General features: G+C 37.2%; 1 protein-coding gene across 3 annotated transcripts in view; it reads right to left on the reverse strand.

Annotated features, from left to right (window-relative positions):
* The window catches only part of VIRMA (vir like m6A methyltransferase associated), an 88,738-nt gene extending 65,199 nt beyond the window's left edge, over positions 1–23,539 (reverse strand). For all 3 annotated transcript variants that reach the window (XM_023496392.2, XM_023496391.2, XM_012541722.3), the window contains exon 1: positions 23,437–23,539. In XM_023496392.2, coding sequence (XP_023352160.1) covers positions 23,437–23,499 — 63 coding nt within the window. In that variant the 5' untranslated portion in view covers positions 23,500–23,539. The remainder of the gene's footprint in view (positions 1–23,436) is intronic.
* Positions 23,540–26,937: the final 3,398 nt, after the last annotated feature.

Raw genomic sequence — 26,937 nt, forward strand, 5'->3', positions numbered from 1 at the left:
ATACACAATCAGGTGTAAAAATATAGTTATCCATTGCACATCATGGGGATTAGAGACACAGAACACCCATAATCTGGAAAATCAGAGTAAAATTTTTTGGCCCTCTATTCATTTTTGAGTTTCTAAACTTTTTTTGTGTTATCTGCTAGCTTTCATGTGTTTTCTGTGTCTACCTCAAAATTCCCCCAAAATGCCTATTTATTTCTTATGCCAACCCAAGATATATAAAAATCAATGGGAAAAGTCTCTTTGTGGAATTGAACAAGGAAAAAAGTAGGGAAGGTGGAAGCAGCGATTATAAAAGGAAGGCTAATGTGATAAGGGTAGAATCATAAGCAAAACAAACTTCTATATAGCTGAAGTGGGGATTAATGGGGTAAAAAAAGAGAAAAGCACAAAACTAAAATCAAAGGTTATGTTCATCAGTAAGCAAAAGGCTGAACAAAATGTGTGTGATGCAAAAAAAAAAAAAAAAAAAAAAAGATTTTTAAAAAGAGGTAATTGCAAAAAACTTTGGTTAGCATGAATTGAGGCAAAATGAAGTGAGCACAACCAGGAGAAAAATTTATACATGGAAAACATTGTCAAAAAATAAAATTTTAACATTTAAGTTCAGAATTTTAAAAATTATTAAAAAAGTTTTAAAAGGGCCACTGAAACATTTTTTACATACATAGAAGAGAACAAAAGAAAGCACAAACATGCCAATTTTAAAAGCAATATGTAGGATTTCATTTTTTTTTTTAAGCAAGTGGTATGAAATGAAGATTCAATTAAATATGCAAGCCTTTTTTGTGTTACTACAGCATATATGGGGAAAAAATTTTACATTTAAGTTCAGAATAAAAAAAAATTCTAAAACAGTTTTAAAGAAAGATAGGTTAGCAGACAAAAGAGCTTAAAGTTAAACTAACTAAAAGGAGTTTTTATTTTTTCCTAAAGGCAATAGGAGCTTCTAGTAGCAAGGAAGCTACTGAAGTTGATATGATAATGGGGTGGTATGGTCAGAACTGTGCTCAAGGAAAATGATTTTGGCAACAGTAAAGAAAGATGAACTAGAAAAAGGACTCTTCACTCATTGCCTCTACTTTCTCACCAACCACTCAAAGTTCTAAACCTTTTACACTTTCACAATTTTTTTTTTATTTTGTCTTTGTACATTCAGTAATAAAATAAAACCAGAGTATGTAATTAATAAATGCTTGCTGGATTGGATTCTTGAAACCTAATTTGCATCCCCTCCCACTATCCTTTTCAAAGGTTACTAATAACCTTATCACCAAATCCAAATGGTTTTTTCTTATCCTCATCCATACCAACTTTTTTATGGCATTAGACACTAATGACCTTAAACATCTTCCTTCTTGAAACAGAATCTTTCCCCTTGGCAGCATCATGTTACCATGAAGAGTTCAATTTAAATCCCAGATCTACTACTCACTAACCAGTTTGATCCTGGGCTAGTAATTTATTCCAGTCCTTAATTTCCTCAAATGTAAAATAAGCTTTTACTATGCCTGTAATAGGCTCATAGTATAGTATATAGTATAGTATAGTATAATATAGTATCGTATCGTATAGTATAGTACAGTATAGTATAGTATAGATGTTATAGACATTACAGATTTAAACCAAGTTGAGAGTAACTGAGAGGTCTACCCCAAGCATGTGAAAATTTCCACTGGTGGAATGGGCCACTGAAAATGACTTGTTCCAAAGGTCATGAAGGCAACTGACACAGGCACTGTGGAGTGCTTACAGCTTGGTTAAACACTAAAGACACCGAGGTCATCTATTGCATCTTGAGCCATCACAAGTCATCTTGACTCTCTCCTGCCACTGGATTTTGATAACTGGAAGATAGAGTGAAATTGAGGACTTGGTGCAACTCTGCCTCACTTAAATCCAATTTATATACGAATCAGAAGACATCACCCATACCATTTTTTACCACTTTTACCTATCTCAGTCTTGTGGCAACAAGTAAATGCAAAGCTGTAATGGGCCAGAACTCTGGAGAAATATACTTGAAAGAAGGTGTTAACTCAGAGGAATTGATAAGACAATGGTTATCTAGTGTACAGGGCTGAAACTCTTGAGTTGATACACTGAGGTCAGGACAGCTGAGCACTTGATGCTAATTACTGATTGGACAATACTCTATGGGCATATGCTTGGAAAATGGCCCTTCCCACTATCCTGTGCTGGCTCGATGATTGGTGTATACAGAGGATTGTAGGAGGATCTAGGAAGTAGAGTAAAACTAGTCAGTCTCTTTGGCAATGGACGAGGAAGAAGGCGGTTGCAGAGATCCTACTTCCTTCCCCTTCACTTCTACCCCTAAAAACCAAGAATAAAGACCTTTGCTTATCCTCATTCCGGCTGATTCTAAGGTATCCTGGGTGCTAGAGCAGTCATCACAATCTAGTTTGGCATGTGAGTTCTCTAGTTCAATATGACTGAGGTGTTAACTCAATGGAATTAAGATAATATTCTCTAGTTTACATGTAGTATTTAATATAGTTCTACAAGATTGACACCTATGATGATGTAATTATAATAGAGTATATAAGATCGAACAAGGACTAGGAGAGACACATTCCATCTTTGATTAGGCTCCTGGTGGCTCTCCTTCATTTCTCCACTGAAACTAAGTCCCAAATGAAGGGCCTCCAGAAAGCTAGTCAGGCCCCAAGTAAAGGAGACAGACTGTGAAGAAGATAATAAAGAATTTGGACTTCATCTCAGGCTATTCTCATGGTAATTACTCTGCTGAAACGAAGGCTGGTCCCAAGACCTCCAGAAAGCTAATCAGAACATTACATGAAGCAGCAGGTGCAGATACACTGGGAGTTCTATTCACAACTCTGCACACAGGCAGCCAAGGCCACAAAATTGTTTTCTCAGTAGAAGCAGCAATGGGATTTGGCAGCCACCGGGTATCTGAGCAGACTTTTAAGGACTACATTGCTCAGCTTCTGATGTGAGGAAGGGATTAGAAAAAAGGTACCCTGAAAACTTTATGCTTACCCAACCCTATCCTTAATTCTGTGGCAGGTAGGACTCCCAACCTACAGTCAAAGACAAAAAAATATACAAAAACTGCAAGGATGATTCTACTCACCATCAATACATGGAATGTGCATACACTTATAGACAAATTCCAGTAGGCCTCAAAGATGAACAGCTCTTGTTGTGAGAGAATTCAGCAAGAATCACATTCAGAGAGCAGCTCTGAATGAAATAAGGCTGGTTAATGAAGGCTAGCTTACTACAGAGATAGATACTTGTTTTTCTGGACTGGCCACAGTGAAGGGGAGCACCATGAAGCTGTTGCAAGTTTTGCAATCAAAATTAATCTAGTCAACAAGCCTAACAGCCTACCAAAAGGACCAGGCCATACAATGCAATTGCCACTTGCAGGAAAACACCACTGACTGGGCACTGCCTTAGTTAAACTGAGACCTGTTAAAGACTTCAGCAAAAAGGCCAAGGTCTCCCACTGCACCAGAGTATGCCAAGAAACTGAATTGCTTCCATTGAATTTTCAGGATGACCTAAAGCTTGCCACTGGACCCAGATGGCACCAAAGGAGAAAGTGAGACTGATATTTTTGCACAGCCCATCCTAATTTAAATCCAACTCACTTGAATGTCATGGGATCACCTCCCTTAGAGAATGAAGGACAAACAACTATCTCTGTGAGTGTGAGTAGAGCTGCCTCACTGAGGACCATAAAAGTGGTCAATTGGCTAACACAGTCCGCCCTTCCTTCCTTCCTTGCTTCCTTCCAAAAGCTGTGTTGCTCAAATGACTAGTTCAGTTGGGGCTCCAGTGGGGTAACTAAACTCACAGAGGTTGTAATTTGTTCCTTGTTCTTGAAGAGGCCTACAACATCAGGGAAGTAATGCTATGACATGCAAGTGAGTGGGATTTAAGTGAGAGTGAGCTGTGCAAAGTCATCAGCCTTACTTTCTCCTCCAGAGCCATCTTGCACATGTATATATAGAGAGAAAGAGAAAGACAGAACACAGAGAGACAAGAGATGGACAGATTACTAAACAGACAATCTTACTTTTTAATCTTCTCTGGGTGATTTTTATAATAATTCCAAGAAAATCATCCTTATAATAAGGGATTTCCCTCCTTTCTAGTATTTCTTCTTCCCTCTCCAACCATAGCATTTTCATTCATATGCTTATCCAGGGATTTCTGAAGTACCATAAGCATTATCATCTGGGATCAATTACCTCCCTAATGTCATGGTCCTCATAAAGAACAGGACAAACAACAACAGCAAGCTAATGGAGCCACACTGATTAGTCATAAGAACATGATTCTAGGGATACAGGCAGAATACTTCCATTATGTTCTCAACAGACCATCATCAGTCAATATGGAAGCCAACTGACCATTTATTTCAGGCTGACAACAATCTATCTGAAGTTCCAATTCTAGAAGAGGTTTTTAAATACCATTAGGCTCCTTCTGTATGACAAAACACCAAGTGTCGATTCTATTCCACATGGGAGTTACAAGGTGAGGACTCCATTGCTCATACAAAAGTTGACTACTGAAATTTTCCAGATTGTATGGCAAGAGGTGTTTATCCCCAGGATTCAAGGATGCTTCCATTGTCCATCTCTATAAGGATAAAAGGGAATAGATTGTCCTGTGACAATCACAAGACAGGGGTGATGGATGAAAGATGTTCTCTCTTATAGTCATTACTGCCAAGATACTTGCCAGATTCCTTTTTAATAAGCTGATCCTTTACCTGGAAGGCAGTTATCTACCTGAGGGCCAATGTGGCTTCAGAATGGGTTGAGGAATGGTTCATATGCTATTTGCTGTCCAACTCCAGAAGAAATGCCAGGAGCAAAACAAAAGTCTGTATATAATATTTGTAGATTTGACCAAGGTCTTTGATACCATCAGTCAGGAGGGCTTATGGAAAATTATATCAAAATCTGGTTGCCCAGAGAAATTCATCAGTATTGTATGTGAATTTCATGATGGCATACTTGTCCAGATTCTAGATAATGTTCAATGCTCTCATGTTTTCCCAGTCACCAATGAAATGAAACAAGGCTGCATGTTTGCTGCCATTTTTTTTAGTATAATGCTTTCAGCTATATTGTCAAATGCTTTCAATGAGGACAAACACAACATCAAAGTCAGCTACCACACTGATAGTAAATTCTTCAACTTGAAAAGGCTACAAAGGCTACAAGCCAAGACTAAAGTTGGTATATGATTTTTGTCTGCAGATGATTATATACTCAAGGCAGCCCCTGAAACTGAGATACAAGAAAATATGAATCAATTTTTTGCTGCTTGTGCTAATTTTGGACTAACAACACAGGTGCTCCATCATCCAACACCACATCATCCATATTAGTTACAGGAAATAGAGAAGTTTTGAATACTGTAGATAAGTTCAAGTACCTTGACAGTATAGTTTCCAAGGTGAACACACTGATAATGAGGTTGACACACACATTGCCAGAACAGATTAAAAGGCTCTGAAGCAAAGTATAGGAGAGAAGAGGTTATATTAGAGTGACTACCAGACTGAAAGGCTAGAGAATAGTTGTGCTGAGCTCGCTGTTGTCTGTTTATGAACAGCTGTCTGCCTGAAAAGTATACTATGCCAGGAAACTGAATTGCTTCCATTTGAATTGTCTTAGCAAGATTCTGAATATCACCCAGTAGAATAAGACATCAGACACTGAGGTCCTTTCTCTAATTAAATTGCCAAGCATTCAAATCCTACTTCAGAGAGCACAACTCCAATGGACTGGCCATATTATTCAAATACCAAACATATATTTACCAAAGACTATTTTATAAAGAATTCACACAGGCCAAGTGCTGACAAGGTGATCAGAAAAAGTAAACAAGGACACTTTTTCAAGATTTCTCTTTAAGAACTTTGGAGTTGGGGCAACTAGGTGGCACAGTGGATAGAGCACTAGCCCTGAATTCAGGAGGATCTGAGTTCAAATATGATCTCAGACACTTAACACTTTCTAACTGTGTGACCCTGAACATCACTTAACCTCAACTACCTCAGCCAAAAAAAAAAAAAAAAAAAAAGAACTTTGGAGTTGATTATATGACATGGGAGAAACTGGCTCAGGACCATCCAACATGGTGTGCCTTCATCAGAAAAGATACAATGTTTTATGAGCAAACTAGAACTGAGAAAAATGCAAGGTATGCAAATTTAGAGAATCCATGCCAAATGTTCATATGCTTTTTATGCCAAACTATGGCAGATCATTATAAGCTTGTATTGATCTGATCAACACAGTCAGACACAGTATAATTTAACTCTAACACAGCGATGTCATTAAATGTTTGCCATCTGACCACTGAATTACCTTTAAGGGCCTTTCTAAAGCAAATTTTATGAGACTGTACTATAATAAATGCAGGCTCATAGTTCTCCTACCTCTCTGATCATTGCTCATCAGTCTTCTTTGGTGGCTTCTCATCCTGCTCAGCTTCCCTTCTAGTTTTTTTCCCTCCCCAATATTATTTCCCTTGGTGATCTCATGTACTCCTCCCATGGGCTTCAATGTAACCACTATGCAAATAACTACCAAAAATTATATAATTATAATAATAGGAATAACCACTGCATTTTTACATTAAAAATATTTCAAGATTTTTATCTCCATCAGGATGTCCCATTGGTACCTTTGTAATTGAACTCTTGCATGCCCCCATCCAAACCTACTTCTCCTAACATCAAAGAATCTCAGAAATAGAGGGAACCAAAGAAGCTGTCCAGTCCTACCCCTACATAAAGAACCCTATCATGGTCAACAAGTGATTCCCCAGATATTGCTTGAAAACCTCATTTTTAAGTGATTCTAATTATCAGGAAATTTTTCCAAACATCAAGTTTAAATTATTTCTGTTAATAATAACCATCATGCTCAAGTTTCCAGGGCTCCAAACTTTGCAATTATCTTTATTCTCAACCATTTCATTTTAAAAATGAGGAAATTGAGATAGAAAAAAAGTGGCTTTCCCATACTCAAAAACAGTAATCATTCTGTCACAGAATATAATTAGAGGACAAAAATTCTCTGTATAACATCAACAGTCACCCAGTCTTTATCTAAAAACTCACTATAACCAAAGGCAGCTCATTACACCTTTGGACGCCTCAAATTGTTTAGAAACTTTTCTTTATGCTAAATTTAAATCTACATCTCTGAAACTTCTACTCACTAATTCTAGTTTTGTCTTCAAGAGATGAAGAGAACAAATTTACAAACATGATAGTTTTTTGTTGTTCAGTCATTTCATCACATCAGACTCTCTATAACCCCATTTGGAGTTTTCTTGGCAAAGACACCAGAGTAGTTTGTCATTTCCTTTTCTAGCTCATTTTATAGATGAGGAAACTGAGGCAATCAGGATTAAGTTATGTGTGTCTGAAAACAAATTATAATTCAGGTTTTCCTGATTCTAGGCCCTCTACTCTCTATCCATTTTAGCACATGACAGCTAACAGAATTATTCCGCTAATAAGTTTTATGCACTCTACCTTAAATATCCCAGGATTACTATATATAGTCTAATCTTGGAGATTTTTAACCCTTGATTACCCTCCAATTTATCAATGTCCTTTCTAAAATATAGCATCCAAAAGCTAACACAATTCTCCAGATGTGGTCTGACAAGAAAGAATACAGGAGGAGAACTATAGTCACTTTCACTAACGATACTGTGTGGCTCTTAACAGCTCTCTGTCCACAGCCTGAAATATAAGCTCTTGACTAGAACTGGAGTGTAACCCACAAAGTCCAAGAATATATTTGCCTCTACTGTTGCTAACCACAATCAAAAGGGTTTTAAATTTTAAAGGAAGGAGAAGTCCCAAATTTATTCAATTTATCTCTTTAAGAGTCTAATACAATGTTTTGCACATAATATTAAACTCAATATTGTCTACTTATAGAAACTGAAATTCATATTTGTTCCACTATATAAACAATTTAAATGATAACCAGAAGAAAAAAATTAAGTTTTTTTAAAGGCTATTTTACTTTCTGAATACCAAAAACAAAAAAAAATTCTTCAAAAGACTATTACTAATAAATTAGAGGTTCCCAAGGAAGCTACCTCAGAATCCACCTCAAAGAACTATATTATATGGAAAATGTTTTAATAACAGAATGAATTTTTCCAGAGATATAATCCCTGTATATAGGTAGCAAGGTCTGCCATGCCTTGTCTTGTTAATCATTCATTTTTAATTTCTCCTTTTTTACCAGATCATTGTCATTTGCCTACAAATATTCTCAGGTTCTTCTATCCTTAACTAAGTTGTTTAGAAACAGGAACAGCAATATTGTTACAGTGATAAACTATAAAAGATTTAGCTACACTCATCAAAACAATGATCCAAAACAATTGCAGAGAATCCATGTTGAAAAATGTTAACTACTTGCAAACGAAGAAATAATAAACTATGAATACAGATAGAAGCACATTTTTTAAACTTTATTTTTCTTTTTTTGGTTGTTTGTTTTTTGCATGTTTAATATGGAAATGTTTTACATAACTTCACACGTAAAACTGATTTTATATTGCTTGCTTTTTCAATGAATAGGGGAGTAAAGGAAAGGAGGAAATTGAAAACCCAAATTTTTTTTTAATTAATACAAAAAATAATTTCTTCTAAAATACAAAAACAAAAATCTTTCCTTGACCCTATGTATTTAATCTATGATTATTTCTCTTCCCCTTCACTTTCAGAAAAAGTAATCTTGACAACCCACCCAATACAGTATTCAATTCTTTGCAATTTGACTTTCATCACCATTAATACTCCTAAAGGAATCTTTTCCAAGAGAACAAATAAGCTTCTGAACTCAAAATCCTTTAGTCTTCCCTCCCCCCCAAATTTTCTTTAATCTCTATGTAATATATCTGACCCTGCTGATCAGCTCTTAGAAAGCCTCTCTTTTACTTGGTCACTAAAGCATTATATACATTGAGAGTTGCTCTACTATACTGTTACAATTCTTTCTTGGTGTTCTTTGATTGGCTCCTCATTCTCCTTCTACCCCTTACACAGAGAAACCCCCACAAGATTCTGTCCATTCTCCTCTGCTAACTAAGCAGTTTCAATGATCTCATCTTTCTCCTACAATTTCATTTGTCATCTCTAAGATAACATCTTAATTAATCAACAAGCATTTATTAAAAGTCTACTACATACTAATCTGTACTAGGTGTTGGGCAAGCATGCTTGCATGCACACACACAAATAAATTCTGCCTTCAAAGACTTTACATTATGTCAGATATATTTCCAAATACATGCTAGATATTTAACACTTCCATTGGTGTTTCAAACTTATGTCTAAAACCTAACCTGATTAAATTAAGATAATCATCTCTGAGAAAAACCTGTCCTTTCTCCAATTTTGTTACATAGATGATATCACCAAACCCTAAGCCACCAAGGTTGATAATCTTGCATTTAGGTTATCTAACTTTTCCTTTTCCCTCTAACACAAATCCAAATCTTAAGAATATTGCCACAGTAATGTCTAGTACAATACTACCAATAATTTTATTAAAAAGCACTTATTAGGGACCTTCTATGTAACAAATATTGCACTAAGAGCTAAACTTGCAAATAAAGTTCTTCAAGTCCTTTAATTCTCTTCATCTAGACTACTGTAAAAACCTCTTCATTTGTCTTTATACCTACAATTTTATCCACTCAAAAATCCAACTTTTATATCATTTGTAATTCACCACTCAAACCTGAGAGGAAAGAATCACATTTGATTTGGCGTGTTCAGTGTTTACATGATTTTCAAAAAGCCACAACTTTTACAGCATTAATTTTTTTGTCTCTAAGAGTGAATTTAATGATATCTATGGTCCTCTCTAGTTCTTTTTCTTTTTTAATTTTTGCTTTTTAAACTTTTTTTTCAATTAAGTTTCTATTTTTGTCTCCTCCCCACCTTCAATTAAGAAACAAAAAACATAGATACCCATCAATTGGAGAATGGCTGGATAAATTATGGTATATGAATGTTATGGAATATTATTGTTCTGTAAGAAATGACCAACAGGATGATGTCAGAGAAGCCTGGAGAGACACATATGAATTGATGCTAAGTGAAATGAGCAAAACCAGGAGATCATTACACACAGCAACAGCAAGAGTATACAATGATCAATTCTGACAGACATGGTTCTCTTCAACAATGAGTTGATTCAAACCAGTTCCAATTGCCCAGTAATGAAGAGAGCCATCTACACCCAGAGGGAGGACTATGGGAACTGAGTGTGGACCACAACATAGCCTTTTCACTCTTTCGGTTATTATTTGCTTGCATTTTTGTTTTCCTTCTCAGGTTTTTTTTTTTTCTTTCTAGATCCGATTTTTTTGGTGCAGCAAAATAACTGTATAAATATGTATGTGTATATATATATATATATATATATATATAGGATTTTAATAAATAATTTAACATGTATGGGACTATCTGTCATCTAGGAGAAGGGGGAAGGGGAAGAAGGGGAAAAGTTGGAACATAATGTTTTGCAAGGGTCAAAGTTGAAAAATTACCCATGCATATGTTTTGTAAATAAAAAGATAATTATATCTTTTTATTAATTAATTAAGTATTAAATCATAATAATTTAAAAAGAAAAGAAAAACAAATCCCTTGTAACAAATGTTTTTGTTGTTGCCGTTTTTCAGTTGTTTTTCAGTCATGTCTGACTCTTCACTCTTTTGAGTTTTTCTTGGCAAAGATACTGGAGTGGTTTGCAATTTCCTTCTCCAGCTCATTTTACAAATGAGGAAACTGAGGCAAGCAAGATTAAATGACTTGCTAAGGTTCACACAGCTAGTAAATGTCTCAGGTCATATTTGAACTCAAGGTGAGTCTTCCTGCCTCCAGGCCCAAATATTCTATCCACTAAGCTAACTGAATGCCCAACAAATACATACAGTCAAGCAAAGTAAACTGGTCATATCCAAAAACATATTGAATCACTTTTCATCTTGTCATCACCTCTTATCAACATGTGAGGCAACATGCTTCATAACCCCATCTTCTGCTGTTATAATTCTGTTGTCTTCACAATGATATCAGTGTATAAACTATTCTGGGTCTACTCACTCTGCATCAGTTCATACAAATCTTCCAATATTTCTCTGAAAACATCCCTCTTTCATGATTTTTTTATGATATAATAATATTCCATTATGTTCATATAATATTATTTGCTAAGCCATTCCACAACAATAGGCATCCTCTTAGTTTCTAGTTCTTTACTACTACAAAAAGAGCTGCTATAAATATCATCGTACATATAAGTATTTGGGTTTTTTTTTTTGTTTTGTTTTTTTGTTTTTTTACTCTTTGGCTATAGGCAGAATACACACAGCTCAAAAATTTTGGAGGCACAGTTTCAAATTTGTTTTCCAGAACAACATACAATTCACAGTTTCATCAAAATTAGTGTGTGTGCTTAGCTGTAGCCCCTCCAACTTTTATTTTTCCTTTTTTTTTTTTTTTTGGTCATCTTTGCCAATCCAATGGATGTAAGATAAAATCTCAGTTATTAATTTACACATCTCTCTCATGGTAATCTAATTTAAAAAAAAATTCAGCAGCTCCCTACTGCCTACCAAATAAAATACAAAATTCTAATCCTAGCTTTAAAGATTCTCTATAAACTGGCCCCTAATCTTATCAAGGGAAAAGAGGAAGTCAAGGTAATAAACATTTACATAGTGCCAGGCACTATGCTTCAAATATAATTCTTATTTGAACCTTATAACAAATCCTATAAGACAGGTACTATAACTATCCTCATTTGACAGTTGAGGGGAAATTGAGACAAAGACAGTTAAGTGATTTACCTGAGGTCACACAGCTATTAAATGTCTGAATCCAAATTTGGATTCAGAGTACTTATTTCAGGCCCAGAGCTCTATCTACTATAGTCCCCACAGCTGCCAATCTTACCTCTTTCATTACTGCCAATCTTATCTCCCCCTTTAAAATAATTTTTCCAGCTAAAATGGACAACTCTACACACACACACACACACACACACACCCTCCTTTACCCCCATTTTTATCTTGCTCTCATCTATTTTCATGTCTCTGTTCACACTGTCCCTTGGTTCCTGGAATGGACTCTCTCCCTCCATTCTTCTTCTCAAGTTCATCCCTCCTTTCAAGTTCTAATTCAGATGTCCCACCTTCTCTGAAGTCATCTAGGACCATCACAAAGCAAAAGTGATTGCCATCTCCAAACTTCTTCAGTTGTTTTTCAGTCATATCTTACTCTTCATGACCCCTTCTGGGCTTTTCTTGGTAAAGATTCTGGAGTGATTTGCAATTTCCTCTCCAACTCATTTTACAGATGAGAAAACTAAGGCTAAATTTTGTCTGGACCTCTCCCTTCTTGGCACTTAAAAGGCTCCCTTGTACCACTATTATATCTTCTCCTATTCCCTATCTGTTTTATCTTTGGGTTCCTGTTCTCTTGACCATAACTGTTTCCCTGAAGTAATCAAAAGAGAAGAATTTCTTAGGAGCCTGCCATGATACACTCACAAAGCACAAAGATAAAAAATTAAATAGTCCCTACCTTCAATCAATCAAAAAGTACTTATATTCCTAATGTGTGTTAATTTCAAGGAGATTAAGTGGGAGGTGTTGTGGACAGAGGAAGAGAAGGGAATCAGAAAAGTCTTCATATAAATTCTTAACTTAGGCTTCCAATAACCTTTTTTAAAAAAAATATTCTGACAACTATATTTAAATATATTTTGTTTCTTTTGTAATTCTATGCATTTTTTTCATGAAATTAAAACCAGTACTCTAAGAAGGGGTCTCTTAAGAATACTTAATTTAAATGGATAGCTCAATATATCTGAGCTTAAAAGGAGACCAGACATTTAAAAGGGATGTGAGAGGAAGGAATGCATTCATGTATGGGAAAGAGCCTACGCAAAGGCAGAGAAGGTCTGCATTATATCTTAGAGAACATAGTCAAACTTATGCTTTAGGGATACTACTTTGACAAATTTATAGAAGATGCACTGGAGAGAGAAGTAAATTGAAGCAGAAAAATCAATTAGGTGGCTATTTGAAACTTAGTAAAGTGCTTGAACTAGGATGGCAGTCATATGAAAAACTACATTAAGATGTTTATTTTACTTCAAAAATAAAATCTAACAAACTAAAGATTAGGAAAATAAATATAAACCTAAGAAGTTTAGGGTTTTTTTGGTTTTTTGTTTTAATATTCAGGCTCATTTAAGACTTACATTTTAGCATCTCCTTTAAAGGACCATTCCCAGGCCTCCCAAGTTCTAATGCCGTCTCTTCTGAGGTTATTTGCCATTTATTCTAAATATATCTTGTCCATATTGGATATGTTGTCTTTCCCATCAGAATACAAACTCCTGGTCAATTGGCAGGCTGTTTTTTACTTTTATTTTCTATTCCCTGTGCTTTGCACAATACTCCATACTCCATATAGGGAGCTCTTAAAAATGCTTAAGTAATTTAATACCCAGTGTGATTGTGGTATCAACTCAACCCAACAACTGTCTAAAAGCTTATGGAGAATGAAGCCTATGCTAAATTATGAGCATACAAAAACAAATGTAAAATAGTCCCTGCTCCCAAGGAGCTTACAAGCTACTGAGGAAGGACATTTAAACAGAACATAAATACTTGCTGATTTGAGAGAGTGTACATATAAATCATTTCAGAAGAAGGAAATGAACATAAACAACTAACAAGAGCTGGAGCTGAGCCTCAAAAAAAGAATTCACTAGGACAGAGAAACAAACATATTTAAATGGCCCAATTCACAGTCAACTTTTGAGATCCTGCAGTATTGTAGGGACTTCTTCCCTTTTGAACTAATTTTGGTTTGAGACTGGGCCAGCAAATTGAAGTTAACATAAAAAGCGAACAACAGAACTACAAAAAATATGTGTTGAACATGAAATATGCAGCCTGGGGAGTTAAAAATGTGTCCCCTTGTGGTGGTTGGAAGTGAAAAGCTAATGAATAAAGATTTACTTCCTCAAAACAGAAGCTTAAGCATTTTACACACCAAGTAAGCTCTTAAAAGCCAAGGATAGGATTAATGGGTAAAAACTGTGAAAAAACAAATTTACACTTCACATCAGTACAAACTTCAAAATAATCAGGGCTATTTAAAAGTGAAATGAGCTCCCTCAGGAAGCAGTGAGTTCTTTCTCACTGGAGATCTACAGGCAAAGACTAAGTGACCACTTGTTGAGTACCTTTCAGTTTTAATTCTTTCACATCAACCAAAATCAAAATCCTGTTGTTTAAGCTGTAGCCATGCTACTATCTTTGTGAATCCAGCAAGTCATTTACCTTTCTGCTCAGTCTCTTAACCTGTAAAATGAGCGGAGTACCAGACTGATACTATACATATCACATCAACTATTTGGTACTGGTTCAAAACAAAACAGTTGTAGGTACCAGCTAATAAGGGTAAGAACTCCCTATTCAATAGATTGCTGGGTCTTAGAGAGGAATCAAGGGTAGAGTACAGGCAGCAACCCAGATGAATTCAGCCTGTTTCCCTCCAATTTTAAAATAATTCCTCAAATCAAATTTTTGAGTGGTAGAGCCAACCAAAGATCAGATTTTTCCAGGCCTAAAATAACTAAGGTCAACAAAAGAGGTCTGTGACAATAGGGTGGGGCCAGTCTGGAGTGTGGCAACAGCACCAGGGGTAAAAAAGGAACAAAAATATGCTGAAGAAAGTAACCCCTTAAAAAGTAGAATTAAGACAGTGATCCAAGACAATTCCAAAAGACTTGGGATGGAAAATGCCATCCACATCCAGAAAGAGAACTATGGAGACCAAATGTGATTGAATCATACTATTTTCACCTTTTTTTTTGCTTGCGGTTTTTTCCTTTTGTTCTAATTTTCCTTTCACAACATGAGGAGCATAGTATTAATGGTGAAATTTATCTTTACATGTAATTGGAAATATAAAATACTGCTGAAATTAAATGGCCAAATGATCCTTGACATAAAAAAAGGGGAAAAAAGTAAAATTGGGGTATAGTACCAGCCTTTACAACCCAGAATGCTGGCGCACAGGAGCATACCAAGATGACATGCTGTACTTCATGTTCAAAGCAGGCAACCACCACCAGGAGTTTTTAGGGATGAAGATTCTGCAGCAGGTAAAATTTAATGAAAACTGCAAAGCTTCCTGTATTGGACTTAGGACAGGAAATGGAATAAAACCATGATATGCAAGGCCTGAGAACAATCACTTCATCACAGACATCACTGGTTATTACAAGCTCAACAACAACTTCCTGAACCTGATACTGGTTTTCCAGGCAAGCTATTACTAACATCAGAAAGTCAAAGTGCCCATTCAATGAGGTTCCTGAGAGCTTTTAAAATTGAAGCCCCAGGAAGATATAAATTCTACTTTAAAACCCACAGATGGCCCCCAAAAGACCCAATGCTTAAAGTGGCCAACTCTGACTTGTACAAATCCTTTCATTACTGATCTAACCTACTGGGAATGATTGTTTAAGAGAAGGATGAAGAGCAGCAAAGGTCTCTACTGGGCTATACAAATAATCAGTAAAAGCTGGAGTTTCAGGCCATTAACGAAATAGTGAATCACTAAACAGCCTTTAGGAAAATTACCTTCTGCTGCTCCAAGAGTTACCACACATAGAAGTACTGATGAAAAAGGAGAACTAGAAGACTTTGACCTCCTTGGTTAGTATGGACAAAAACCAGGGAAAGCAATGGTACAAATAGTTATTCTGGCCAAATCACTGGACATGAAATTTGTTCTGTGTGTGATGAAGCATTTTAAGATGTTTCCAAGATGGATTCAAATGGGAACAAATTTCAAGATAATTCTCCCATTTTTGCAAATAAGGGAAGGAGTTGCATTTTCTTCTCCTCTGTTCTCTAGGGCCCAGCTTGGTTTATATTATACAGTGGCAATGGCAGAGAACAAAAGTGATGAGTAGCTTGCTAAACTCAAAATGCAGAAGGCTTCTGAATAACAGATGTCATTTAAACAAAGACTTATGCTATTCATCCCAATTTCCATACAGCACACAGAGACAATGTTTTCAAGGATTCTTATTCCTTGGGGAGCACAATGGCAGAGCCTACATTGCTTTTTGGGGGAAGAAAGCAATTTTAATAAAATTTAAATTTCAGATGTTTAAAGTTGATTTCTTCTTTTATACATGCCCAACATCTTGATCACAGATTCAAGCTGCCTTACTTATTGGTCTCTATATGTTACTGGTGGGACAGGTTCTGCTCATGACTTGCCAGTACTTTAAAAATAATGACTTAAGGAACTAGAAAAAATACACACCTGGTTATGATACTCTGAAATACTATGATCTGTTGGTAAAGGGTTTTCAATGGATTCTGTATCATATAATCTGTCAAATGTCAAATCAGATTCTTAAGCAATTAAGAACTTAGGTTAACCATTGGAAAAGAATACCAAAGTAATAAGCTACTGGTGAGTAGACTATTCTTAAGTAAAAAGTGCAGAAGGGATGAAGAATTTGGAACTTTCTGACTTCCTCTTCACTTTTCAAATCTGTTAAGTAACCAAAGGAAAACAGGGGACATCATTCTTGAAATCTTTTGAAATGATTTAAATGGTATCAGACATTAAATTAATTTTCCTGATGATCTGTGGGAGTGGTTGGTTTTATCCATTTCAAATAGGAGGAAATACCCAAAAATTATGTATGCTTATAATAGTAAGTACATATGACTCTTAGACTCAAGAATTAAAGCAACGGGCATTACTTTAACCTTGAATGGGGGATAGGAGGAGTTGACTCAGAAAAGACTAATCCCAAAGCCACATGTTAAGATATAAACTACCAACTCCTATTTCCTCCCAGAGTTGGATTTTAATAGAAAACCTAGGGGAAGAGAAAGGGGAGAGAGGAGAGAGGGGGGACAGAGGGGAAAGAAGGAGGAAAGAGGAGGGAGAGAAAAGAGAGAGGGGTGTAGAGAGGCGAAAATAGTGAGGGAACTCTGGGTAAGGTATAAAACCCTTCAACCCAGAGGGAACCTGCTGACAAAGTCCAGTTTGGCTCCCCACTCCCAATGAGAGACATTTATATATCAATAGCAGGGTACTTATAGTTAGCACTTGCTCAGTGAGATGTGAAGATATAATGGTTCTCTAGTTGGCACATGCTTAGTGTGCTGTAATGATGTAATTAATCATATCAAGGGCTGAGAGGACTTGAAATAAGGACTCCATCTTTGACCACTCTCAAGTCTCCTGCACTCCTCCACTAAGACCAAGGCTGGTCCCAAGATCCTCCAAAGAGTTAGTCCAGATAGTATATTTTGGCACTCCAATTTGGCGACTCTAGAAAGCATACTACAGAGGGGGAGAGAAGGGGAAAGAAGGGAGAGAAGGGGAGAGAAGAAAAGAGGGAGAGAGGGAGGGAGGAAGAGGAAGAGGAAGGGAGAGGGGAAGGCGGGAAAGGGGGAGAGAGGAGGAAAAAGGAGGGAGAAAAGGGAAGAGAGGGGGAAGAAAAGGGGAGAAAAGGAGAGAAAGGGAGGGAAAAGGGGGGGGAGAAGGGAAAGAGAAGGAGGAAAGAGAGGGAAAGGAGGAAGAAGGGGGAGAGAGGGAGGAAGGAGGGGGACAGAGGGAGGAAGGTGTAAAGAGGGAATTGGCCAAATAGAAAAGGAGGTACAAAAACTCACTAAAGCAAACAATTTCTTAAGAATAAGAATTGGACAAACAGAAGCTAAGGACTCCATAAGACATCAAGAAACAATATAACAAAGTCAAAAGAATGGAAAAACAAAAGAGAATATGAAGGATCTGGCTGGAAAAGCTCTGATCTGAAACAAAGATTAAGGAGAAATGATTTAAGAATTAATGGACTAACTGAAAATTATGATGAAGTGAAGAGCCTAGATATCCTATTTCAAAAAATTCCCGTGATTTCTTATTTTCAGAGGGCAAAGTAGAATTTGAAAGACTCTACCTATCATCTCCGGAAAGATATCCCAAAATACAAACATCTAGGAATATTACAGCCAAATTCCAGTACTTTCAGGTCAAAAAGAAAATATTTCCAATAGCCAGAAAGAAACAATTCTGATATGAAGCCAGTCAAAATCATACAAAATTTAGCAGTTTCCAAGTTAAAGAGAATTGGATTTAAAATGATATTCAGGAAGGCAAAGGAGCTGGGATTACAACCAAGAATCACTTATCCATCAAAACTGAATATAATCTTTTCAGGGGAAATGAGCAATTAATGAGATAAAGGACTTTCAAGCATTTCTGAAGGAAAAAAAACAAGAGCTGAATAGAAAATATGACATTCAAACACAAGACTCAAGAGAAACATAAAAAGATAAACATGAAAGAGTAATCATAAGAAACTTAATAAAGTTAAACTGTTTTCACTTCTATACAGGAAGCTGATACATGTAACCCCTAAGAATTTTTTCATCATTAAGCAGTTAGAAGTCTACATAGACAGAGGCATGAGTATGAGTTGGGAATGAACTCAAAAAAATAAACAAACAAACAGATCTAGGAGGGCAGGGGTAGGAAGAGGATTAAGAAAGAGGGGTAAACTGGAAGGAAAAGGGAGAGATAAAAAAGGGAAATTTTTCTTACATAAAAAGATCATTAAAAAAAGAACTATTATTGTAAGGCGAAAATGGAACAAGGTGGGGTTAAAGGCAATGATTGAACCTCCGTCTCATCAGAATTGGTTCAAAGAAGGAAAAATATTTATACACAATCATTTGGGTATAGAAATGTATCTCACCTAAGAGAAATAGGAGAAAAAGAGGGTAAGAGCTTTGGAGATGAGGGTTGATAATAGAGAGAACAGATTTTAAGGAAGGCAGTGATCAAAAGCAAAATAGCCTTTTGAGGAGACACAGGATACAAAGAGAGAGAAATGGATAAATAGGGGGAAAAAACAGGATCGAGGGAAAAACACACTTAGTAAACATAACTGTGAATATAAATGAGTTGACCCATAAAATAAAAAATGAATTGCAGAACGGATTGGAAATAAGAATCCAACAATATACTGTTTACGGAAAGACAGACACCAAATTAAAATAAAGAACTGGAGCAAAATTTATCATGCTTCACCTGGAGTAGGGGCATTAATTATGTATGATATCAAACAAAGGAAAAAGTAAAAACAGACCTAATTTAAAAAGATAATCAAAGAAATTAATTTGGCTAACAGGCAGTCATAGACAATGAAATATTATCAAAAAAATTTAGAGCAAGTTTTTTCTGATAATGGCACCATTTCTTAAATATATAGGAAATGGAGTTTAGTTTATAAAAATAGAGTCTTTCTTCAAATGATAAATGGTCAAAGGGGGTAAGGAAGGGACGGAGGAATAAAAATTTAAAACACAAAATTATACAAAAATGAATACTGAAAACTATCTTTACATATATTTGGAAAAATAAAATACTATTAAAATTATATATAATAGGTGCTTAACAAATGTTTGACAAACTATTTCAACATAAATTCAGCTCTAGACAAAACTAGTCAAGTTACTGGCACTAGAACATATGGAATGATGGATGCCCTAAGGGGTAACTAAATCATACTCATTTCAAGATCCTACCCAAGTCCTACCTGTTCCATAAATTTTTATCTGATTATTAGTTTGATAGTCTCTCCCTTCTCTGAATTCATATAGCACTATAATGAAAAAATTTTGCACTTGGAGAAGACATGAAAGCAAAAGACCTCCCAGCTATCATATTTTGAACAAATCACATAACTTCTCTAAACCCTTTTCTCCTCACCTAAAAAACAGAAGTAAAGGAGATACTTCTACTGTAATATGCTATGTATCACAGACTTACATGAAAGACAAAATGATTAATGTTTTGTGATTAATTTGGATAGGGAGTCAGGGAATCTAGGATTTCTTGTCCTGTCAACAAACTGGGTAACTTAGGAAAATTACTTTGCTCTTCTTTAGGCCTCAGTTTCCTTTTTTATAAAATGAGGAGTAGGAACCACATCAACGACTGTCAACCACATGAGGAACTCCTATTCACTTAAAAAAAACCCGCAAAACTCATGACAACAATTGTTCTATTAGTGTTCAATGATGGAAACAAATAAATAACAAAAAGTTACTTTGGACACAATACAGCTTTTAAATGAACTTATGTTTTATTCTATTCAAGACCATAATAAACATACCCTTGAAAATAGTAACATATAAATTCATCTTATTTCATTTAATCTACTCCATATGTTTTCTCATTTATTATACTGAGTCATACTACATATTTTGTTGGCACTAAATAGCAAAATCACAATCACAGACTTATACAAAAGTAATCTCACTATAACATATCCAAAAAGTCATCCAATCACTGCTTGAAGAGCTCCAAGGAGAGAGAATCCACCTTTTTGGAGGCAGCCCATTATAATTTTTGAACAGTGCTATTTGGTAGGAATTTTTTCTTGACATCAAGACTAAATTTGCCTCTTTTTAACCTTCATGCAATTGCTGCTTGCTCCATCTCCTAGCGTCAAAAATATTAAATCTAATCCTTCCCTCCAAAATACTTTAACACAATTAAAATTTCTCCTGAGCCTTCTTTTCTTTGGACTAAACTGCCAATTTCTTCAATCGATCCTCAAAGGAGATGCATTTACGGCCCCTCACAATCCCAGAAGCCCTTCTTTAACACTTCATCTTATCAATGTTCTTAAACTGAAGTCCCCAAAATGGAATGCATGCAGTACTCCAAAAGTAGTTTAGTAAGAACAGAACACAACAGTACTATCAACTCCTGATTCCAGAAAGATAGCTTATGCATTACTAAATGGATTCCAAGATCATTTTAGTTTCTTTGGTGGCTACATCATACTGCTGACTCATATTAAGTTTTAAGCCCACTAAAACCCTTAGATTGTTTCAGAACAAAAAATTATCTAAGTAGAACTTGATTTTTTTTATACCCAAAGCAAATCTTTATATTTACCCTTTTGAACTTCATCTTATTCAATTCAGCCCAATGTTCTAGCAATATCAAAATCCTTCTATATTCTTGTGTCATCTTCAAATTTGATGAACATACAGATTTATTTCTTTATCTAAGTCACTAACAATATCTGGCAAATATACTAGGATCCTCTTGCAGTACCTCCTCCAATCCCCTTGGACTACAAGTTGGGATATACCGAGCTAGATGATTTTAATGTCTCTTCCAGCTCCGACATGCTATATTTATGACAAATCATTATGATTTTTTCTTTTATCTTCCCCCAAATTCCTCAATTCCTTGAATACTATATCCAAATGTTATATCTTGGTATTATTCACAGCCCTTAAAAGTTGTCATAATAATATTACTGTTCTGTAAGAAATGACCAACAGGATGATTATATCCTGGGATATATTTGGGATTATATCCCAAAGAGATTATAAAGAAGGGAAAGGGACCTGCATGTGCACGAATGTTTGTGGCAGCCCTTTTTGTAGTGGCTAGAAACTGGAAACTGAATGGATGTCCATCAGTTGGAGAATGGCTGAATAAATTGTGGTATATGAATATTATGGAATATTACTGTTCTGTAAGAAATGACCAACAGGAAGATTTCAGAAAGGCCTGGAGAGACTTACACGAACTGATGCTGAGTGAAACGAGCAGGGCCAGGAGATCATTATATACTTCAACAACAATACTATATGATGACCAGTTCTGATGGACCTGGCCATCCTCAGCAACGAGATCAACCAAATCATTTCCAGTGGAGCAGTAATGAACTGAACCAGCTACGCCCAGAGAAAGAACTCTGGAAGATAACTAAAAACTATTACATTGAATTCCCAATCCCTATATTTATGCCCACCTGCATTTTTGATTTCCTTCACGAGCTTATTGTACAATATTTCAGAGTCTGATTATTTTTGAACAGCAAAAAAAGTTTTGGTCATGTATACTTATTGTGTATCTAATTTATATTTTAATGTACTTAACATCTACTGGTCATCCTGCCATCTGGGGGAGGGGGTGGGGGGTAAGAGGGGAAAAATTGGAACAAGAGGTTTGGCAATTGTTAATGCTGTAAAGTTACTCATACATATAACCTGTAAATAAAAGGCTATTATATAAAAAAAAAAAGTTGTCATAATAGGCATTCAATAAATGTTCATTGAATAGTACTCTATTTCCTACAAAATGACACTACTAAAATGATCAATACAACGAAGTCTTTTTTTTTTTCCCAATTGCAATAATGAATCTATATTACTTCTTTCACAATTCCTACAAAGTCAAAGAAGAGCAGTAGCTTGCATATACTAGATGCTTAATATAAATTTATTGAATTGAATTGCCCTGCCTGATCTCCAGTGTAACCAATAGCATGCCTCGGCAAAGCCCAGATCATATTACAGGTGCTGTCTGTAAACACCCAAAAAAAAAAAAAAAAAAAAAAAGATCACTGTCCTAGTTAACCTAATTAGCAAAGTGCTCTAAGAATTAGCTAACCCATACAAAAATATTTAGCATATTATGCACTGCTGAATCAGTTAATTTTATGGTGATGGTTCTGGGTACCCCAAAGCAACTTCTAACCGCAGAGAGAGGGGGCCAGGTGAAGAGCGATTCCCCAATCGAGTTCCTCCGAAACCCTTTCTCTTCCAAATCTCCTAAATCGTCTCCCTCTCCGACAATTTAGCATAAACAGGATGCTCAAGCGTTGAGTGTCAAGACTGACAAGAGGTCTGAATAGAATTTGCTCAATTCCCACAATACAATGTTAGTACCTGGATTTCCCACCTCCTACCAGTAGGAAAAATGGAGTAGGGGGGAGGGAGGTGGGAGGGAGTTAAACGATCAAACAAAGCTCCAACAAGTCAAAACTATCAGCTCCAACAAATCAGAAGCAATGTCCCCGTCTCCCCACCACGTAAGATGCTCTCCCTGACTTCTCAAGGACGCGGCCCCGGGAGACCCCAGGACCACAGTCATTCATTCCTCAGGTTTCCTCCCCCTTCGCTGGCAGGCCTAGAAGTGGCCGCAAGAATGGAATCAGGGAAAAGGGAAGGGGGAAAAAAGACCACGCCATGAAGGCGTCCTTCTCTACCCTACGGAGAAATGCCCCTCCCGGGGGCGCAGGGGGCGTCTCCCCAACCACTCTCTGCCCAAAGCAGGGAGCGAAGGCCAGGGCCGCGGCCGCCCCCGGGCTCCATCCACAGGGCGAGAGCCCCACCGAGCGGAAAAGGGAGGGAACAGCCAGGGGGCCTCAAGCCCGCCTCATGCGCTCCTACAAGGGTCCCCGAGGCCAGGAGAAAGGGCCAAACTGAGCCCGGCCTCATTACCTCAGCGCTGGGGTGCTTGAAAGTGTCTAAAAATAGCAGCTCCATCGCCGAGTCCACCGCCATGTTTGCCGCGGGCGGGGGCAGGGGCAGGACTTCCGGGGTAACTCGGCGACCGCGGCAGCGCAGCAGCTGCAGGAGCAAGACTTCCGTCGTACAGCGCGCCTGCGCCCGACCTGGTTCCAACTCCTAGTTTGCCTCCACGTTGCCCCGAGGCCACGCCCTCTTCGGGGCCTTCACAGTCTCCTCCCCCTCCTCTCGTCCCGGTAGAGGGCTAGGGCGTATCGAGGAAGGTCCCTCTGCTCTAGAGGCCCTACGGGAAGTGGCGGCGCGGTTCTCTCACCGAGTCCCCCCGTTGTGGACGCGTTCTTCTGCGCCCGCCAAATCGGAGACCTTATCCCTGGTCATAAAAGGCCAGAAGCGCGTCCTGTGGAGCTACCCGCCCGTTAGGAGCATGGGTCTCTCAGCGAGTCTCTATAGGCGGCCTAAGCCCCCTCTCCTTCTCGAGAAGCCGCCTGCAAGCCTCGCTTCCGAACCAGTGGCCCAGTAACCCACCAACCCTCTGGGTGATCCGCAGTCCGCTTTCGGGTGTATGACGGGGGAGCGGCAGTCACCAGTGAAAGCTCTGGCCTAGAGCAGTCACAAAGTAAACCCCCAAAACCCGTGCGACGGACCGTGCGAGGGGCTAGTTACGGCGAGCTGCTCCGCACTCGCAGCCCTAACCCAGGACCGTCCCTTAGAACCGAATCCTCCGCCTCTTTAAAGACTGGGGGCTTCCTGGGGGCAGGGCCTACCAGGGTCCCACAGCGAGGAGGTGTTAAGTATCAGGGCCTGTGCTCTATCCTTTGGGCCATCCATCTGCTCCTTCAGAAGCCGGTGGGACCTGGGGCTTTTATTCCTAATATATTTCATTGTATACCCGTCAGTTTCACTGAAGCGCTTGTTGCCACTGATCAGTTTCAGGTTGCAGGTATGAACATAGTAATCAAAAAGGTACGAGTTCAAGTTCTGCCGTGGATATTTATTAGCTTGCCTAGGCAAGCCATTTTTTTCAGTTTCATCTGCTTCGGCTGTAAGGTCGGGATAATGGTACTTAGCCATCCCAAGGGTGGAGGTCAGGCCATGAGCTGCCTTTCAGACGCCTCCGCTTGAAGACTAACAGTATGGAGAATCCACGCTCTCCCAAGGCAACCCACTCCACTTTGAACAGCCCTGATTGTTTGGAAGATTTTCCTCACATCAAAACTAAATCTGCCCATTTGCAATTGCTCTTAGTGCTGCTTTCTAAGTCCAAGGGTAAGAAGCCTAATATCCCTTCCGCGTTATACAAAATTAAATTCATGGTGATGATGTCCATGTTACCTCATCCCCTAGTCTTGTCTTGTTGGTTCAATAGCCTCAATTCCTTTAACCAATCTCTATATGGCAAGTTGCCTTGCCCTCCTATCTAACTTGTAACAGTTTGTTGATGTTCTTCCTAAAATGTGGCAGCCAAAATTGAATACATTAATCCACATATGATACAACCAGAATAAATGAGAGTAATATTGTTTCCGCTCCCATTTAGAACACTATGGTTCTCAACTCATACAGAATTTTTGGTTATCTTGTCCCAATATTGATTCTTATATCAAGCTCACAGTTCACTAAATCTCTAGACCTTTTTCATACAAACTTGCCTAGGCATGTCTGTCTTATCCTATAAAAGGAATTTTTCAAATCATATAGTTTGTTTATGTAATGTTTTACATTTATCTCTATTAAATTTAATCATCTCAATAGTCAAAGGATATGAACAATTTTCAAATGAAGAAATTAAAACCATTTCTAATCATATGAAAAAATGCTCTAAATTACTATTGGTTAGAGAAAGGCAAATTTACACAACTCTGAGGTACCATTACACATCTCCCAGATTGGCTAAGATGACAGGAGAAGATAATGATGAATGTTGGAGATGTGGGAAAACTGGGACACATATATTGTTAGTGGAGTTGTGAGCTGATCCAACCATTCTGGAGAGCAATATGGAAGAAAGTTTGTCACAAGGACTATCAAATTAAGCATACCTTTTGATCCAGTGTCTACTGGATCTGTATCCCAAAGAGATCATTAAAAAGGTGAAAGGACCCACATGTGCAAAAATGGAGTAGTCCTTTTTCTGTAATGGCAAAGAACTGGAAACTGAGTGGATGCCCATCAGTTGGAGAATGGCTAAATAAGTTATGATATATGAATGTTATGGAATATTATTGTTCTTTAAGAAATGATCAGCAGGATGATTTCAGAGACGCCTGGAGAGACTTACATGAACTGATGCTAAGTGAAGTGAGTAGAAGCAAGAGAACATTGTATATGGCAACAAGAAGATTATGTGACAATCAATTCTGATAAAAGTGACTCTTCAACATCTAGGTGATTCAGGCCATATCCAATTGTCTTGTGATGAAGAGAGCTATCAGTACCCAGAGAAAGGACTGTGAAGATTGAGTGTGAATCACAACATAATTTCACTTTTTTTGTTGTTTCTTTGCATTTTGGTTTTTTCTCATTTTTTTCCTTTTTGATCTAATTTTTCTTCTGTAGCATAATTGTGGAAATAAGTATAGAAGAATTGCACATATTTAACATATGTTGGATTACTTGCCATCTAGGGGAGAAGGGTAGAAAAGGAAGTAGAAAAAAATTTGGAGCAATGTTTTGCAAGGATGAATGTTGAAATTTATGCATATGTTTTAAAAATAAAGTTTTAATTAAAAAATTTAAAAATAAACAATTTTGTCAAAATAAAATTTAATCATTTATGTTCTATTCATAATATTGGAGTTCAAGGGGGAAATCCCAAAAATTGGGATTCCAGACCTGTATCAGGAGGTGTCTCAAAAGAATTTGCAGCCTCGACCAATCTGCAAGCCAAGGGGCAAAGTTTTTTGAAATTGTAATGCCAATTAAAGCCCAGCTAAGTTTCAAAAGAAGTTAGCAAAGAACCAGGAGCAAGAAGATACATTTATAGGAAAAGGAGAATTTATAGGAAAAAAAGAAAAAGGTGCTTCATGTCATGATAAGCTAATTTTATGGCTTATAGGTATAGTTGAGGAGGAGTCTGGTACTGACTTTGTGCTCAAGTGTAATATCCATAATTCTCTGGGCAGAGTTCAAGGAATGAATCTCCCAGAAATATGCTTTTAGGCTTGAAAAGTCACTAGGTCAGGTAGCAGACACCCAATTTTGTTCTGCATCTACATCCTTTAAGTATCTCATTATTGTTGCTTATTAGTCTCAAACTATTATCATTGACCAACAGGCTGTTATCTTAACTGCTAGCAATATTTGGAGCCATACCATCCCACTTTAATCGAGTAAACTGGGGCAGGATAACCTATGGGAAGAAATATATCATTTCCAACTACATCACTTCCAAGGCCAGATGATCTTAGGGTTATTGTTAGATCTCCCCTAAAAACAGCACCACATCAATAGTAGCAGCCTGTGAAAATCATTTTG

Source organism: Sarcophilus harrisii, chromosome 1 (assembly GCF_902635505.1).
Source record: "Sarcophilus harrisii chromosome 1, mSarHar1.11, whole genome shotgun sequence".
NCBI lineage: Eukaryota > Metazoa > Chordata > Mammalia > Dasyuromorphia > Dasyuridae > Sarcophilus > Sarcophilus harrisii.